This window comes from Rhincodon typus, chromosome 27 (genome assembly GCF_021869965.1).
Source record: "Rhincodon typus isolate 14 chromosome 27, sRhiTyp1.1, whole genome shotgun sequence".
Taxonomy (NCBI): Eukaryota; Metazoa; Chordata; class Chondrichthyes; order Orectolobiformes; family Rhincodontidae; genus Rhincodon; species Rhincodon typus.
This window is the reverse complement of record NC_063358.1, coordinates 2,882,042-2,901,753: the sequence shown is the minus strand read 5'-3', so window position 1 is coordinate 2,901,753 and position 19,712 is coordinate 2,882,042. Positions and strand designations below refer to the sequence as shown.

At 41.7% G+C, this 19,712-nt stretch overlaps 1 protein-coding gene across 1 annotated transcript in view; it reads left to right on the top strand.

Moving 5' to 3' along the window:
- Positions 1-19,712, top strand: part of LOC109910734 (interferon lambda receptor 1-like) — a 28,744-nt gene that overhangs the window by 752 nt on the left and 8,280 nt on the right. Inside the window, exons 2-6 of the mRNA XM_020509979.2 lie at positions 6,810-6,927; positions 9,822-9,997; positions 10,544-10,707; positions 12,590-12,746; positions 19,484-19,614. Of these exons, the coding sequence (XP_020365568.1) occupies positions 6,810-6,927; positions 9,822-9,997; positions 10,544-10,707; positions 12,590-12,746; positions 19,484-19,614 (746 nt within the window). The remainder of the gene's footprint in view (positions 1-6,809; positions 6,928-9,821; positions 9,998-10,543; positions 10,708-12,589; positions 12,747-19,483; positions 19,615-19,712) is intronic.

The following is a 19,712-nucleotide window of genomic DNA, read 5'->3' as shown; positions in this document are numbered from 1 at the left end:
TCCGCCTTCTGCAGGGACCGTTCCCTCTGGGACACCCTGGTCCACACTTCCTTCACCACCCCCCCCCCCCCCCACAGCCCCTTCCCCTATAACTGGTGAAGGTGCAACACCTGTCCATTTACCTCCTCCCTCCTTAATCTTGAAGGACCCAAACATACCTTCCGGGTGAAGCAACACTTCACCTGCACTTCCCAGAATCTAGTCCAGTGCATTTGCTACTCACAATGTGGTCTCCTCTACATTGGGGAAACAAAGCGTAGACTAGGTGACCGCTTTGCAGAACATCTATGTTCTGCTCGTGAAAAAGACCCTTAACTACCTGTTGCCTGCCACTTTAATGCACCACCGTGTTCCCTGACCAACATTCTGTCTCTGGCTTGCTGCAGTGTTCTAGCGAAGCTCAACACAAGCTAGAAGAACAACACTTCATTTTCTGTCTGGGGACCCTGCAGCCCTCCGGACTCAATATAGAGTTCAATAATTTTAGGGTCTAAACTCTCCCATGTCCCAGCCCCCTACCCCACACACCAGGCCTTGTTTTCACATAGCCTGCCACTATACACTACCTGTTATTAGTGACTAATAGTCCCCATTAACAACTATTCACTCTCCCAGCCTGATCGTTATCAACTCTTTGTCCAACTGCTCTTCTCTCTTTTTAGGCTCTATCCTATTGTTTACTCCCTACCCCAACCCCCTCCCCTTTTTTTTCTGCATATAAACTGACATTTTCCCAGCCGCCATCACCTCTGAGGAAGGGTCACTGGACCCGAAATGTTAACTCTATTTTTTCCTTCACAGATGCTGCCTGACTTGCTGAGCTTTTCCAGCAGCTTTGTTTTTCATGAGTTGAAAACTCTGGGTTAGTACTAATGGACTTTTGAAGAATGATTGGGGGGAACTGTTTGAAACTTAGAATACTGAGAGGTCTGGATAGAGTAGATGTGGAGAAGATGTTTCCACTAATCCTCTTCTGTTGCTTTGCTGAGTCTGTATGCTTCTCATCTGGTTCCATACTTATTTATTCAGCTGTGCGAAAGAATCACTTACAATGTCTTCTCTTTCTGCCCCTTAGCTGTTGACCTCCAATGTCACCCCTCTACCCAGGAATCTATCTTTGGTCCCCACCTATTTTTTATCCATATGCTTTTTGTCAGCAACAGAAGATGGGAGTATAAGTGACAATGCCTAGGTCCCCCTTGCTGTTGCCACCTATTTTGACTCTCCCACTGTTGCTGAATTATCAGCTTGCCTAACATTCAGTGTCAGATAAGCAGGCAACAAACCAATATTAAACCAGCCTTTCACAAACCTGGTGCCACTTTGAAGCAGAGATGATCTTCCAACGTCCTCTTTGTCCCATCACTAAGGCCACTCATTTCTACTTGGGAACATCTCCCTGCTTCACACATCTCAATTCGTTTGATACCAAAGCCCTGCTTCTTACCTTCTTTACTTCAAGACTTAAATATTCCAGCACATTCCTGGCTAATCTCCCACATTCTGTCTATTCTTGTACTTTGTGCTGAAAGGATATTAGTGATCATGGACTTCTGTGTCAGTCTATGACTGTGCTTGGTAAGATATTGTGGTGGTTTGCCTTTGCTCATCAACTGTCTATTGTAAGCAACTTTCTGTACTTACTGCATAATAACATATGTTAGAAGGATTTAAAAGTTGATGCTCAGTACATTTGGTTTGTTAAATACACGCCTTCCTTGGCCATTGAATACTGGAGTGGAACTTGAACCTGGAGCTTCTGTCCCAGAGACAGGCCCACTGTGTCAGGGTACCCACCTCCCATCAACGTGGTTTGGTTGCAGGGATGAGAAATTTTTCTTGTGAAAAGAAGACCTCTGCACTCTTTCTAATCATCTACCCTTCCTAAAGTGTGCTCAGACTGTGTGCAGTCATACTGGACAAACCAGTGAGAGAATCAAGTTTAATATAACCACCTTGTTCTTGTATTCTTTACCTTGTAGTGAAAAAAAGTCTGGCATTCTGTATAAATCTCAACCTGCCTGGCTACCTTTTAATGATTTATGCAAATATGCAGAGAGGCTCCTCTGCTTCTGCAATCTGTTTAAAATTGTATCCTTTATTTATGTATTATTTCTCCATGTTCTTCCTATCAAAATGAACTACGTCACACAATTTGTTTTGAATTTTATTTGACACTTTTTAGCTCATTCCACCAACTTGTCTGAAATGTACTATCCTCCATTTCACAATGCTTCCAAGTTGCACGCAATCTATGAATTTTGAAATTGTGTTCCAGATATCCTGTGTTGCATCAGGAAGTGTAAGTGTCTCAAATGAGCATCATAACTCTGCTACAGACCTCTTTCTGCTTGAAAAGCATCCATTAACTACTTTTCTGTTCTGTCATTAAGTCAATTTCATATTCGTGTTGCTGCTGTACTTGATCCATGAGCTTTTTCTTTCTATTGATATTGTCTTTGCTTTCCTTTAGTTAGCCATGAATAATAAATCCTTCTCATAGAGAATTTCTGTTTCATTGAATGCAACAAAATAACTCCTTAACTGCCTACAATCACATCTCTACTCACCCATCCCTTAACCTAATTTCCCAGTTCTCCTCATGACAGTTGTTCTTGGAATTGGAATGATCCTTTCTTGTTGGACTGGAACTGTTTTGTGGTAGAGCATTTTCCAAAACATGCTGTAGGAACCCTTGCCCCTCTATAATCTTTACAGCATTACTACCCAGCCTATATTTGAGTAATTATAGCCCTTCGTTATGATTTCCTTGCAAATCTGCCCCTTTAGGCCATCAATGAATGGGAAAGATATGTAGACTATACCAAGTAATGTAACTATACTCTCTTCGTTACTTACTTTGGTATAGGCAAACAGATTCTGTCTTCATTCCCCAGGGCATCCTGTCTTTCCTGCATGTACTGTTGTTTTTAATCAGTACTATCACCCCTCACCCTTTCCTATCTTTCCAGAATGCCTTCAATTCAGGAATATTAAGTACAGCGCTCTGTCCTCTTTTGAGTCACAACATTATATCTGCACGTGGCAATCTTAAAACACAGCAATTTTATTTACCATACTCCATTTATTTATCTACATGCACGAACTTACTGTTTCCTCCTCAAGTGTTGTCTATCCGTCCAAGTATTCTGTGCACTTCCCTCTATGCTATTACCTCCTGGTTCCCAGACCTCTGCCAAGTTAGTTTGTGCTTTCTCCCTAACAGTGTTAGTAAATTACTTAACAGGGAGTTCAGCCTTGGCCTTTATTTAGGCACAAATGTTTTGCTTTTACAGGTCCCATTTATCTGGATCTGTTCCAATGTCCCTGGAATCTGAAGCCCTCATTCCTGCATCATGTTCCCAGCCAGTGATTGAAATAGGTTTTATCAAGAGAGATTTTGAAATTTCTTAATGGCTATCTTTTGATTTTCAGGAGTTGTTTTATTCTGTCCAAATGTTAGTGTTGCAGTCAAATGGTAATAATAACTTCCATGTTTGTGTTGATAGTTTTAAGCTTTCCTCCTATAAATAGATAAGGTAGCCCAAATATCAAAGTTTGCCTGGCCAGCATTTGTTGCCCATTCTCTATTGTCATCCTCGACCAATGAGTTGCCTCTTTGAGCTGCTGCAGTCCCTGTGGTGTAGGTACACTTGCATTGCTGTTAGGGAGGGAAATCACTATTTGACTCTGTGGCAGTTAAGAATTGATTAATTTGGAGTTTAGGATGGTGTATGGCTTGGAAGGGAACTTGCACCTGATAGTTCTCATATAGCGGCTGTCCTTGTCCTTCCTGGTGGTACAGTTCATACGTTTGGAAGGGATTGTCAAAGGACTCTTGATGAGTTACTTTGGCATATTTTGTCTGTAATCCACATTGAGACAATCAGTTGGTGGCAGAGGGATTGAATGCTGGAGGTGTTGGTGCGTGTGCTGCCAGTGAGGCAGGTTGCTTGGCCCTGGAAGGTCTTGAGCTTCTTGTGCTGTTGGAGCCAGGGCCAGGGACGAGAAGCTATGGCAGAGCTGAATAGCTAGGGTTGTGGCAGAGCCAAGCCCACTGTGCTTGAGTCAAAGGTCGGGGAGAATTCAATATGATCATGGCTGATCATCCAGCTCAATACCGTATTTCCACTTTCTCCCCATAGCTTGATCCCTTTAGCCCTAAGACCCAGGATAGGGAGGTTGAAAGCTAGAGGGCATAGGTTTAAAAGAGAACGGAGAGGCAACTTTTTCTCAGAGTGATGCATCTATGTAATGAGCTGCCAGAGGAAGTGGTAGGGACAGATATAATTACTGCATTTAAAAGACATTTGGGCGTGTACCTGGATAGGAAAAGTTTGGAGGGATTTGAGTCAAATGCAGGCAATTGGAATTAGCTCAGTTTAGGAAATCTGGTCAGCATGGACAAGTTGGTCAGAAGGGCCTCTTTCCGTGCTCTATCTCTAGTAGGAGAGACTAAAACAGAGGGTGCAGCCTCAGTGAAGGGACAACCATTTAGAACTGAGATGAGGAGGGAGTTGAGTCACCCAGAGGGTGGTAAAGCTGTGGAAATCATTATCACAGAGGGCTGTGGAGGCCAAGTCATTGAGCGTCCTTAAGACGGGTTCTTGATTGTAAGGTGATCAAGGGTTACAGGGAGAAAGTAGGAGAATGAATGATTTTAAGAAACAAATGGCAGAGCAGATTTGATGGGCTGAATGGTTTAATTCTGCTCCTGTATCTTGTGATTTTGTGGCACATACACAATGGGCTGAAGGGTTTGTTTCTATGCTGATTAAAAATTCTGTGACTCTCTAATGTATTCCCAACTAATTGGGAAAATTGGTAAAACTAGGAACTATTAATGTAATTAGTGCAAGATATTGCGAACTGGAAATCTGACATAAAAACAAAGTGTCAGAGAAATTCAGCAGGCGTGCCAATACCTGTGGGGGGAGAGAGAGTTTTAAGAAGGTTTGATACGACTCTTAATAGCAGCATCATCCATAGCTGCTTTCAGACCTGCTCAGTTCCTCCAGTGCTTTTGGCTATCAATGTAAGATATTCACTTTGAAAATAGGCAATTTACGTGAAACTCTTTAACCAGAAAGTAATGAGGATATGAAACATGCTTTCACGGAGAGTGCTTGAAGTAAATAGTTTATATAGATTATACAATGGTTACAGCACAAGAGGAGGACAATTGCCTGTCCAGTCTTTTGACTCCCTACAATGGGAACTCAGTTTATCCCTTTCCCCACAGCAATTTTATTTTTCTTGAGGTGCTAATCTAATTCCCCTTTGAAAACTCTGACTGAATCTGCCAACACCACATTCTCAGGTCCAGATGCTAATCGGTGCACAAAACAATATTTCCTTATGTTGCTGTTGGTTCTTTGATCAGTCACCTCAAATTGGTGTCCTTTGGTCTTTGGTTTTTCCACCAATGGGAACATTTACGTTCTACTCTGTACAGACGTCTCATCATTTTGAACATTCTCAAATCTCCTCCCAACCTTCTCCTCTTGAATAGAGCAATTCTAGCTTCTGCACTTTGCCCATATGAAGTAGCACGTCCTTGAAAAGCAAATTTTTTTCTGCAGTTGGGGATGTCGGAACAGGAGTAGGTCATTCAGCTCTTTTTTTGCCTCTATTTGGGGATGTGGACTTTGCAGGCTGGGCTAATGCCTTTGAGATGGCACTGTTGTATTCTCTTGTGGGACGTGGATGTCGCTGGCTGGCCAGCATTTATTGCCCTTGAGAAGATGGTAGTGAACTGCCGCCTTGAACCTGCTGCAATCTATTTGATGCGCTGCTCTTAGGGCTAGAGTTCCGGGGTTTTTAAGCCAGCAGCAGTATATTTTCAAGCCTGATTTTCCCCAGGAACTGGAGAGAGCAATCTTGAATTTGAATTGGATCACAAATGCTAATAAATAGTTTTGAAAGGCCAGACTGTCTCCTGCTTTGGTAAACTGGTGACTAACAGTATAACGATTCCAGAGGTGAGCGGTTTGTTTGAAGAGAAATTGAGCAGTTTGTCGATATTCTCTCGAGCTTAGAAGAATAAGACATCTAATTGAGGTATATAAGATGCTACAGGAGACTGATAAAGTAGATATAGAGATAATGCACGTTGCAGCTATCATTTGCCCAAAGGTAAATCTTATCTCTGAATTAAACCTTTTGCATTTGTGGGGTTTAAATCTTGTGCAGTATTTATTGAGCTGTATCAAACTCATGGTATTAAATAATTGTACCCATAGATTTTGGAATAGCGTGGTCTTAGTGTTGTAATTTTTTTTTTTTTTACTTTGCTCAGATAACGGTTATATAATAACATGTCCTATTTCCTGCCACACTTGATCAGATGTTGTGCGGTAGCGATTGTGCCCTTTTGTTCAAAAGCTGCCTGTCTGCTATTGCCTAATCATTTTCAAACATTTCATAAACTGGATGACTTCTTTGAGTTAAATGGATTAGTATACAACTTGCATTACAAGTCTTTCTATGTTTCATTACACCACCTCAGTTGCACATACTGAACTTCTGAAGAATAATTGTCGTTTGAAATATTGTTGGATTTTAGCAACAGTGACTTCTGTTACAGGTGTTCAACATAAAATGGCTCATTTCAGAGTTTTTCAGTATTAAATAAGTCACTCAACCTCTTCAAGATGTCTAACTCAAATAAAAGTGCATTCTAATAAACACTTCCACATGTTCAAAGTACCCATTTGTTGCTTAGAGGTAATTTTTTTTTTACTAATGATTGAGTAATATGAGTGCTCATATTGCTTTATTTCCTTTTATAATTGTTTTGCTTTTCTCAGGTAACGCGTTGATTCCGGCTCAAAATGTGACCTTGAGTTCAAAGAATTTCAGTCTGTTTTTGACGTGGACACCCCCTGAAGAACATCCTCCTCAAAGCACATACATCGTGGAAATAATGTAAATGTGGAATTAAATTATCTTTATAAATTCTTTTTGCTTTGTAAATAAACTTTTCTGCAGCATATTTTGGTGCTGATAACCAACTGTAGTTCGTATTTCTGTGAACTTACATATGGTCTCGCGTATGCATGCAGTAGGGTTTGGAGTTCTTGCAATGATACCAGGCTACTAGTTGGAGTGCTGTATCTTCTTGGCAGCTTTGTACCCACTTAAATCTTGAATCATCTTTCAAAAAGCACAGAATCACTTTTTACTTTCTACAGGAGCAAAGTACTACAGATTCTGGAAATTTGATTTTTAAAAATAGCAGAAAAACTGGAAATGTTCAGCATCATGAGAAGTAGAATTAGCAGATTGAGGTCAGGGCTTGTGTTTTTAAAAATTTTAACATCTGAGCAGAACTGATCTGCTTGTTTTATACCAAGTGACCTACCACCCCTGTAGGTTCCCATCTTTGGTGAATTCACAGCCTGCAGTTATCACGGCTTCAGTGGCCGCTCACTGCAGGGAAACCTAAAGCTGCAAGTACCATTCTGACTCTTCCCCAGCCACTTGATGAAGTGTTTCCAGGGGACATAATGATATCTGGTTTCTTTTCTCAGTTATTTATGCAATGGAAGCAGCATGGTTTTGTGGACTGAGGTGACATATACTTTGTTTGTCAGTTTCATTTGAAACTCATAGACAACAGCTTTCATTTGTATCGCACTGTTAATGTAGTAAAATTTGACAGTGTTGGATCTGGTGACCAGAGACTTGGTGAAAGAAGTAGAATTTCAGGATCTTAGAGGACAGAGATGCTGCAAGTTTAGGGTGAACGCTCTAGAATTTAGGTCTTAGACAGTTAAAGACACAGCCAGCAAGGGTGAGCCAAAGGGTGTTGCAGGTTCACAAGAGACCATGTTGACTGGGAAACTGAGAGAGAGCTGTTGACCGAAAATGATTCATTATCTTTCATTATCAGTAGGTAAGTAGTTGTGTTTGGGAGTTGGGGATGCAAGGTGTACATGAGTGTGAAAAAACAAGCTGCAGTATGATAGTCCAGTTTTGTTTCATTCCTTACTGTTGCTGTGAAGATGACAGTACTCTGCCTGATTTGGAGGTGCTTTTTTGCAGACCGTCAAGAAAGATACAACTTTCTGAAGGTTACAGTGCTCTTTACGCTTTCATTGTCTGTTCTATGGTCTCCTGGGCCGCAGACTGCTTGGTGAGCCAGAAGAATTGGTGTTTTGCCTATTCTACTTTTGGCTGACCACTAGATGTTCATCAATTTTAGCAAATAAAGTAGAAGTGAATGTGAGCAAGTGTTCTTTGCTTTATAATTGTGTTTCATTTTATTAGCTCGAGTTGATAAACAATGTACTGACATGCTTAGAGAACTGGCTGGCAGACAGAATGAAAGAGTAGAATTAAACAGGTCATTTTCTGAGTGGTAGGCATTGACTAATGGCATACCACAGGGAACAGTACTTGGACCCCAACTATTCACAATATATATTGATGATTCAGAGGAGGTTATATCTCCAAGTGTGTAGGTGACACAGCTGGGTGGTAAGGTGAACTGTGAGGAGGATACAGAGATTCCTCACTGTAATTTGAACAAGTTGAGTGGTTAAATGTGAGATTATTCACTGATAGCAAAAACAGGCAGGCAGAATAGCGATAGTTTGGGAAAAGGGGAGGTGCAACGAAACCTGGGTGTCCTTCTACACCAAGGATTCAGGTTCAGGGTAGGAATGTCAGCATTATGCTGGGCCTTGGTGAGACTACGCCTGGAGTATTGCGTGCAATTTTGGCCTCCTTATCTGAGGAAGGATGTTTTGGGTGTGGAGAGAGTGCAACAAAGATTTACCAGACTGATTCCTGGGATGGCAGGACAGATGTATGAAGAAAAATTAGATTAGCTAAGACTATATTCCCTAGAGTTAAGAATGAGGGAGGCTCTTGTAGAAATCTATAAAATTCTAGCAGGGCCAGACGCAGTAAATAAAGGAAATATGTTCCCAATTACCAGGGAGTCCAGGATCAGGGCTCTCAGTCTTAAATATACAGTATGGACCATTTAGGACTGAGCTAAGGAGAAATGCCTTCACCCAGAGAGTGGTGAGCCTGTGGGACTCTCTGCGATAGAAAGTGAGGCCAAAGATGAATGCTTTCAAGGAGGACTTAGATATAGTTCTTGGCTAAAGGCACCAAAGGATATGGGGAGAAAGCGGGAAGAGAATACTGAATTCGTTGATAGGCCATGATTATATTGAATTGCAGAGCAGGCTCAATGGGCCAAATGGCATACTCCTGCTCCTATTTTCTATGACTTAAAGGAAACTACAGCACGAGAAGGCACATTGGAATGCCATGGTCAAAAATCGCTGTTGCTCCTCTCATCTTGAACAACAGCTAAGATTAAGAACTAAGCCGGAAAGTAGATCAAGCCTGTCCCCTTCCACCCTAGACCATATGTGAAGATGGTGTGAAGAAACTGAGTTGAAGGGAGTGAGAATTTTGGTAAATGATCTTTGCAGGATATTGTTCGCTTTTCAGGTGCTGCTGACTAGAATGACTTTGGCTTATAAGCTAACTTTTTATTTGCACTTCTGTCGGTTTCTTTCTGATTGTTTGATTCTCTTTTGAATCAAGCTATACTGATTGTTTCAGATCCTACATCTTCCTGAAAATACGTCACATCTTCAAACCTGCAAGAATCTTTAACTGAAACTTCTTTCATACCAAGTTTAAAAACTCCATGGCAAATATTTTGTCACAAATATTGTGATGTTTAAACTCTGAAGTGTGAATAATTAAAGACTATGTATTAACTAAGAGTATAATGTAACATAGAAAAAAATCAAAAACAACCTATTAACAAATTTTTGTTTCTATTCGTCTTGCAGGCCCAAGAATTATTGGATCGAACCTACCAACTGCATGTTTCTAGCTGAAAAAATCTGTGATATTACATGTACAATTAAGAATTGCTATTCCATGTATAAAGCCAGAGTGAGAAGTCTTTTACCTGAAACTCCAGTTGTTCGGATGCTGTCTAATGGATTTATTCCCCTCAATGATGGTACAATGTTTATTACCAACAAATAAGAGCATTAAATCAATATACTATCTAAACAGTTGTTTCGTTGGTCTCATCCTAAAACTTCAGCTGTCAGAAGTTATTTCTGCAGCATACCTTTAAGTAGTATCCTGCTGACAGGATTATCACCATGCCAAGGGAGATCCATTTCCTTTAAAAAAAAAAAATTCTTGCTTTGGAATTAGCTTGTATTTTAATTTTTAAATATTTTGTGTAATAAGCTTTGGTTTTGATGTTAAAGTTTGTGTACTTATTCAATGGAAGTTTGCCATACTAATTTAAAAATACCCAGAATGTGATCAAATCAGATTTCATGTTGAGATCTGACTAATCCAACAGTACAATCCCTGGAATCATAAGTCTGTTTTATTTAAAGTGGTTTTAATTGGTTAATGTTGATAAGTTTAAGGTGAACAATACCAGAATGGAATATTAATTCTACCTTCATGTCCAATTAGAAATTATTAACTGCTGTGTTGCTAAAATACAACTGTTTTGATAAATTGCAAAATCCTTTTTTCTTCAAAGTGGAACTAGGTCCACCTCAAATGGAAGTAGTTGTAGGAGAAGAATCTTTAATGGTGCATCTCCAAATTAAGTTAATACAATGCAAAAGAAAGGTGCTCGATGCATGTCTACTAAAACAACTGACCTATGAAGTGGAAATATGGGATGCGAATGAACCTGTCAGGGTATGTACTCGTTTGTTAAACCTTGTGATGTCTTAACATGAAGCTATTGTAGTAAATCACTTTGTTCTCCTAGTTTTTATTGTAAATTAAATTTAGCTTTTTCAACATTGCTATGTATTGAAGTCCAGAAATTCACAGTTGTGAAATTTGAATCCTGACAGTATTTAGATGGTAACACAATAAAGGATAGCATTCTGTTAACCTTAATCGTTTGCTGTACCTGCATGATAACTTGTGAATCACTCACTAGAATACCTAGATCCCACTGCATCTCAGAATTCTGCAGTTCTTCATTTAAGTAATACTCATCTTTTTCTTTCTTCCTGACAGATTTTTGTCCACTTGTTTAACAAGATACAGACGGATATGTGTAGTTGATGTCATCTTTACAATATACTTTGACTTACCTTGGTGCTGTCTGCATATTTAACTACCATTCCTTTGATCATCTCATCTAAGATGCTAATATAAATTGTAAAAAGTTGAGACCACAACACAGATTCCTGCAAGACCCCAATTGATTAATCCTGCCAATCTGAAAAACACCCTTGTGCATACTCCATGTTTTCTGCAGATCTTTGTATTATTCTTTACAGTAAGGGTTTGCTTTGCATAATCTTTTGCATGGCATCTTGTCAAATGCCTTCTGGAAATCCACGTACAGTTCATTAGGCTCCTCTTTGTCCACAGCGCAAGTTACTCCTTCAAAGAATTCCAGTCACCGATTAAATATGATTTATCTTTCACAAAACTGTGCTGACTAATTACTTTGTGTTTTTCTTATTGTCCAGTTGTAACCTCATTACTGATTTGATTCCAGGACCATCCCCACAACAGATGCCAAGCTAAATGGCCTATAGTTTCGTGTTTTCTGCCTGCCTCCTTTGAATATTTACTAATTTCTAGTCTGATGAGACTCTTCCAGCATTCAAAAAATTTTGGAAAACTAACACCAACGCTTCTACTGCCTCATTAGCCATCTCTTTTAACAGCTTAAGCTGAAGTCCATCAATCCGTCTGAGACTTGGATGTTTTAGTCTTGATTTCTTAGTCATTGAGTATGTTCAAGTCTGATTACTACAAATTCAAAACTTCAAGGGATATGGTGATAGTATGGAAAAATGATGTTGAATTCTTGTATTCAAATTCAGTCTTCAAGATTGAAATGTTTAACGTTAATATATTAAATACATATTATTATTTATTTCTGCCCATTGTACTTCCTGACTGTAGGAATAATTGTAGCTCCGACTCCCATGTTTTTTGCAGTAACGTTCTGAGCCAGCCCACTGAAAATAGGCCACATTTGACTTTTTCCTTTGCTATCTATCCCTTCCATTCCCAGTGAAATACCCAGCATGTGCTGAGTTTTTTATTTTGGACTATGGGCCAAGTTCAGAAGCTTAGTCAACTAGAAAATGACATGTCTGATGCTACATTCGCCATTGTTGTTTGTATTGTTCTTGAGGCAAAATGCAGAATGCTAGATTTCTAACTGAACAATTGAAAATGATAGTAGTGCATAGCTCTATGAATTAACTATTCACCAGTTGATTTACCGTAACATTTGCTCAAGTGTAGAGAAGTGTGAATGGCAAGAACATGACAGATGCTCCACCATTCAGAGAGATCATGGCTGATTCAAGGTAGACAATTTTAATCAGTAAGGGAATCGAGGGTTATAGGGAAAAGGTAAGAAAATGGAGATAAAGATTATCAAATCAGCCGTAGTCTCACTAAATGGTGGAGAAAACTCGATAGCTGAATGGCCTACTACTGTTCCCATGTATCATTGTCTTGGGTAGTGATGTTAATCTGTTTAATGTGGAATTTGAAGAGTAAAGCGAAAGATGTCGAAATTTATGTTCTTTCTTTCTGGCAGAGACCAATCAAACAAAGTGTACTTGGTAACTCAATGGAAATTGCCAAACATGAATTGCGTGGTCATAGCAATTGCATATCTGCCAGGTCCGTTTACCAGAGTTTGCAGAAATTTAGCAGTTTCTCTGAGCCAGTTTGTTTCACTTTGGAGCAAGAAGGTATGTTTGTCTTACTCCAATCTGTGTGAATGTGGTAACATGTTTCTGCATTAGAATTAGCTTTTTATTGTCGCATGTATTCACGAGTACAGTGAAAAGTTTGCAAGTTGCCACTTCCAGTGCCATCTTGGGTACAAAGGTACATAGGTACAAATTCTTAAGAACAAATTCTGAGGAAAAAATTAGAAAAATAAAGAAATAAAAAGTCCAGCATTACAGATCTTCACACCAACTTAGGTACAAAAGTACAAAATCATAGGAATAAATTAGAAAATAAGGAAAGAAAAAGTTCAGAGTATCAATCCTTTTCAACCTAGTCTGTGCTGGCACCTAGCCTCTTGACCACACCAGGCTTCATCTTGAGGCTGCAAGTGTCAGGAATCTGATCTGGATTCACTGCCATTTGGGCGGTTATGTTAATTTGGATGTTATTTGGATATTAGGTAATTGAAAACTGTTCTGCTTGTCTGGTTCTTTGTTCCTCCCAATATCTGACTTGCATTGAGTGTCTACTCAGGAAGGTTACTTTATCTACAAAGAATTAAGAGTTTATGTATCTGAATTAGTTGCAATATGACACTTCCATGTGTCCAGCAAGTCTCTCATGCCCTCAAGTTCCCTCCATGATAAGGTCAAAAGTGGAGACGTTCAGCAAAGATTTCGTAACATTCAGCACCATTCACATCTCCTCTGATACGGAAACAGTCCATGTTAAAAGTGCAACAAGATCTGGACAGTGCCTATGCTTGGGCTGAAAAGTGGCAAGTAAATGTTCATGCCACAAATGCCAGGCATTAACAACCTCCAAAAAGGGAAAATCTAACCACTGCCCCTTTGACATTCGGTGGCATTACAGTGGTTACAAGGGCAAGTGAGTCGCTAGGAATAATGTGATGAGAAACTTGCCTTCTGATTCCCCAAAGCCTGTCCATCATCTACAAGGCATAAGTCAGTTGTGTTGGAATACTCCCCACTTGCCTGGAAAGCTCCACCAACACTCAAGAAGATTAACTGGCACCACATCCACAAGTATCCACTCCGTCAACCACTGACACTCAGTAGCAGTGGTGTGTACTTCTGCAGTATGAACTGCAGAAATTTGCCAAAGATCCTTAGATAACACCTTCCAAACCTATGACCACTTACATCTAGAAGGACAGGGGCAGCAGTTACATGGGCACGCCACCACCAGCAAGCCCCCCTCTAAGCCACACGCCACCCTGACTTGGAAACTTGTTGCTGTTCCTTCACTGTCACTGGGTCAAAATCTTGGAATTGCCTCTGCAGTGGCATTGTGGGTCTACCTACAGCACATGGACTGCAGTGGTTCAAGAAGGCAGCTCACCACCATCATCTTCAGGGCAATTAGGGAGGTAGACCAATGCTAGTGTTCCACAAGTGAATAAAAGAAAGCTTGTTTGGAAACCTGACTGTTTGTTTATTGAGGTCAAGTTCAAATACATAAGTTGTTTTTAATTAAATATTCCATTAAAAAAATTGAGTCTTTGTCTTCTCCCAATAATACATTGTCTCATGTCTGGATAAAATTAGTCATAGCATTGAAAAGAATTAACTGTTAAAATAGCAAAGATAGAGAGTTTCTTCAGAAATACGAAAAAAATGTCCACGTTCATTGTAGATTACGAAATACCAGAAAAAAAAATCAAAGCATCAAAAATCCAATATTTTTATGTCCACCACTTGGAAAGGGAATCTTGTTTTGTTCATCATTTGTAGTTTTTCATGTATGTTTTTCTGTTCGTTAGAAGTGAAGAATTTTTGGATATACTGTACCTTGTTAGTTTTCAGATGTTCTGAAACTTGGTCAGCATTTCCTACAGTGAAAAGTATACATTAATACTTCACTGTTTCAGTTACCATTGACAGTCCGTACAAACATACAAATTAGGCGCAGGCATAGGCCATTTGGTCCCTAAATCCTTGAAATGCAGGTTTATAGTTCCTTGAAAATGGAGTCACAGGCAGATAGGATAATTACGGATGGCACGGTGGCTCAGTGGTTAGCACTGCTGCCTCACAGCACCAGGGACCCGGGTTTGATTCCACCCTCTGGCGACTGTGTGGTGTTTGCACATTCTCCCCGTGTCTGCGTGGGTTTCCTCCGGATGCTCCGGTTTCCTTCCACAGTCCAAAGATGTGCAGGCGAGGTGGATTAGCCATGTTAAAATTGCCCAGTGTTCAGGGATGTGTAGATTCAGTGGTTCATAGGGGGATGGGTCTGGGTGGGATGCTCTGAGGGTTGGTGTGGACTTGTCGGGCCGAAGGGCCTGTTTCCACACTAGGGATTCTACGATGCCCCGTTCTCCCGCCTCTGACAAATCTCACCTCCCTTGGACACCACCTGCCGGCCTCCTACCCTCCCTTGACCTTTTCATCCAACTGCTGTCACGACATTGCCTTCATCTCTCCACTTCTCCCACTCCAACCCCAACCTCACAGTTAAACCTGCTGATTGGGGGTTTTTGGGGGGAGCGTCTGGGTAGGTGACGCGTGATCGGTGGTACAATGGTGTACTGACCTCTGCGTCACTGATCCAGACGCCAACTGTCTGACACCACCTCCTACCGTCCGTTGATTATGACCCCACCGCCGATCACCAAACCATCATCTCCCAGACTGTCAATAACCTCACCAGCTCAGGAGACCTCCCATCCACAGCCTCCAACTTGAACTTTCTCCAACCCTGCACCACCCATTTCTATCTCCTAAAATACACAAACCTGACTGCTCCAGTTGACCTGTTGTCTCTGCCTGCTCCTGCCCCACTGAACTCCTCTCCACCTACCTCGACTCTGTTCCAGGAACTCCCCACCTATGTTCAGGACACTACCCATGCTCTCCACCTTCTCCAAGACTTTCGATTCCCTGGTCCCCACCACCTCATCTTCACCATGGACATTCATTCTCTCTACACCTGTATTCCCCATGAGGAGGACCTAAAAGCCCTCCGTTTCTTCCTCTCCTGCAGGTCCAACCAGTCACCCTCCACCAACACTCATCTGCTCAATAGAACTTGTCTTCACCCTCAACAACTTTTCCTTTAGCTCCTCCCACTTCCTACAAACCAAAGGGGTCTGAGTTATGCCTGCCCCTTAGGATACATGGAAGTCTCTCTTCCACAGTTACACTGGCACCATCCCCCACCTCTTCCTCCGCTACATCGACTGTATTGGTGCTGCCTTGTGCTCCCATGAGCTCAAACAATTCATCCACTTCAAAACCTTTCACCCTGACCTCAAGTTCACCTGAACCATTTCCGACATTCCGACACCTCCCTCCCCTTCCTGGACCTCTCCGTCTCCATCTCTGGCAGCCGACTCAGCACCGCCATCTACTTCAAACCCACCGACTCTCGTAGCTACCTTGACTACACCACCTCCCACCCACCCTCTTGCAAAAATGCGATCCTATACGCCCAATTCCTCTGCCTTCACCTCATTTGCTCTGGGAATGAAGCATTCCATTCCCAGATGTCTTTCTACTTTAAGGACAGTAACTTCTCCTCCCCCATGATTCATAATGCTCTCAACCACATGTCCAACATTTCCTGCACTTCTGCCCTCAAATCCCCTCCCACCAACAACAAGGGTGGACTCGCTCTGGTTCTCACGTTACCACCCCACCAACCTCCGAATCCAATGCATCATCGTTTGCCATTTCCGCCACCTGCAATCAGATCCCACCACCAAAGAGAAATCCCCTCCCAACCCCTATCTGCTTTCTCTAGGGACTGCTGTCTCTGCGACTCCCTCATTCGCTCCACAGTCCCCTCCATACCCGGCACCTTTTCCTGCAACCACAGGAAGTGCTGCACCTGCCCCCTACATCTCCCCTCTGTCCTCCATCCAAGGTTTCAAACAGTCATTCTGTATCCAGCAGGGATTCACCTGTACGTCTCCTAACCAGGTCTACTGCATCCTGGTGGTCTGGATCGATGTTGCCTCCTCTACATTGGAGAGATGAAGCGCGGACTCGGTGACTGATTCGCGGAGCTTCTGTGTTCTGTATGCTCCAATCAACAAACCTTCTGTTGTCAGCCATTTCAGCCCCCCTTCCCAGTCCCTTGGCGACATGTCCATCCTGGGCCTCCTACAATTTTCCTATGGCCTTATTGTGATATTGGAGGATCAACATCTTATATTCTGCCTCGGGAGCTTACAGCCCAAAGGCCTCAACATAGAATTCACTAGCTTCAAAATCTCCCCACCCCTGGCCTCATCCCATGTCCAGCCCTGCCTCCTTGCCCTAACACAACCTGTCCATCTTCCTTCTCACCTATCTGCTCCATCCTTCCCATTGACCAATTTCCACAAACCCCTACCGGCCTCCACCTTTCATCACCTTCCCTCAGCCCCACACCCCTCCCTCTATTTATTTCTGAGCTCCCTTCCTCCTTACCAGTCTTGCTGAAGGGTCTGGACCCAAAATGATGTTGACTTTCCTGCTCCTCCGCTGCCTGACCTGTGTTCCTCCAGCTCCACACTGTATCGGCTCCCAGCGTCTGCAGTTCTTGCTATCTCCTAGTCAAGAAGGCATTTGGTATGCTTACCTTTTTTGATCAGCGCATTGAGTGTAGGAGTTGGGAGGTCATTTGCGGGTTTACAGGACATTGCTTCGGCCACTTTTGGAGTATTGCAATCAATTCTTGTCTCCCCCTTTTAGAAAGGATGTTGCGAAACTTAAAAGGGTTCAGAAAAGATTTACAACGGTATTCTCAGGATTGGAGGGTTCGAGCTAGAGGGAGAGCCTGAATAGGTTGGTGCTATTTTCCCTGGAGCTTCGGAGGCTGAGAGATGACCTTTATAGAGTTTTATAAAATCACGAGGGGATGGATAGGGTAAATAGGTAAAGTCTATTCCCCAGGATGGAGGAGTCCAAAATGAGAGGGCATAGGTTTACGGTGAGAGGGTAAAGATTTGAGAGACCTAAGGGGCAACTTTTTCCATCAGAGGGTGGTGTGTACATGGAATGAGCTGCCAGAGGAAGTGGTGGAGGCTGGTACAATTACAACATTTCAAAGGCATCTGGATGGATATTTGAATAGGAAGCGTTTAGAGGGATATCTATGCTGTGTATATCTATGACTCTAATCTCCATGGGACCCTTTTCTTTTTATTGCGTTCCCTCATTCTCGACTTTCTGAAAGGAAAAACAACCTTCCAACATCCAGCCTGTCATTTTACTTTGGGATATTTATATTTCAATAAGAAAACCTCTCATTCTTCTAAATTTCAGTGGATAGAGGCCCAGCCTGTGTAACATAAAACAGTACAGGCCCTTTGGCCCACGATGTTGTGCCGACCTATTATCCTACTTAAATCAACCTACCCTACGTTTTACTATCCTCCATGTGCCTATCCAATAGTCGCTTAAAAGTCTCTAAAGTATCTGACTCCACTACCTCTGCCGGCAGCGCATTCCACACACCACCACTCTGTGTGAAGAACCTACCTCTGACATCTCCCCTATACCTTCCTCCAATCACCTTAAAATTATGCCCCTCGTAATAGTTATTTCCACCCTGGGAAAAAAGTTTCTGACTATCCACTCTATCTATGCCTCTTATCAGCTTGTAAACCTCTATCAAGTCACCTCTCATCCTTCTTTGCTCCAATGGAAAAAGCCCTAGCTTCCTCAACCTTTCCTCATAAGACCCGCCCTCCAGTCCAGGCAGCATCCTGGTAAATCTCCTCTGCACCCTCTCTAAAGCTTCCACGTCTTTCCTATAATGAGGTGACCAGAACTGAACACAATATTCCAAGTGTGGTCTAACCAGAGTTTTATAGAGCTGCAGCATAACCTCACGGCTCTTAAACTCAATTCCCCTGCCAATGAAAGCTAACAGACCATTCGCCGCCTTTACAACCCTACCAACTTGGGTAGCAACATTGAGGGATCTATGGACGTGGACCCCAAGACCCCTCTGTTCCTCTACACTGCCGAGAAGCCTGCCATTAACCCTGTATTCTGCATTCAAATGCAACCTTCCAAAATGAATCACTTCACATTTTTAACCTTGCCCTGTTATCCCCCACACCATCCACCAAGAAAACAGTGAAGTGAACCTTTGAAGAACTGCATCTAACATGTTTACATCTTTTCTTAAATAAGAACACCAAAGAGTTTCACCATGCTGTATACAACTGTAGCAGAACACCTGCACTTTTACATCCCGTTTCCCTTACAGTAATCAATAACATTCCCTTTGCCTTCCTAATCAGTTGTATCTGTATGCTAACTGTTTGTGATTCATGTGCTAGAGCACCAGACCCCTTTGATTTGGAGACAGAAAGGACTGCAGATGTTGCAAGCTACAGTCAATAAATGTGGAGCTGGGAAAGCACAGCAGGTCAGACAGCATCCAAGGCCTGAAACATTGACTTCTCTGCTCCACAGATGCTAACTGACCTCCTGTGCTTTTCCAGCTCAACACCAGACCCCTCTGAACTTTGAGTTGTGCATTCTGTAGTGTGCACATTAAAAATGTTGTTTCCTTGGTTAAAGGCAAATTATATCTAGCATCATTCTAGAAATTTAATCCAGAAGCAGCAAACAACAGAGACAACAAAGCAGCCTTTTATTATGATAAAGTTGCGTTTTGTCATTTAGCAGTTGCAATTTTGCCTATTTGGAAATAATTTCTAACTGATTTAATAAATAACATTGATATTCTTACATAAAAAACTGCAGACATGAATGTTTAATTTTTTTTATAGAACGCCAAACTGAGAAGTATCTTGCGATAATGGGATCTACACTGGGAATATTGTTTCTAGTTTCAGTGGCTGCAGCTATTGTGAAAAACGTAATCTGCATTTCTTCAAACGTGAAAATGCTGTCAGCCTTGGTTCGTATAACTATTTTGAAATACTATGTGTTGTCTTTAATACACACTACAGCATTTTTAATAAGAAACATGAGAAACTCAAGAAATAGAAAAAGTAG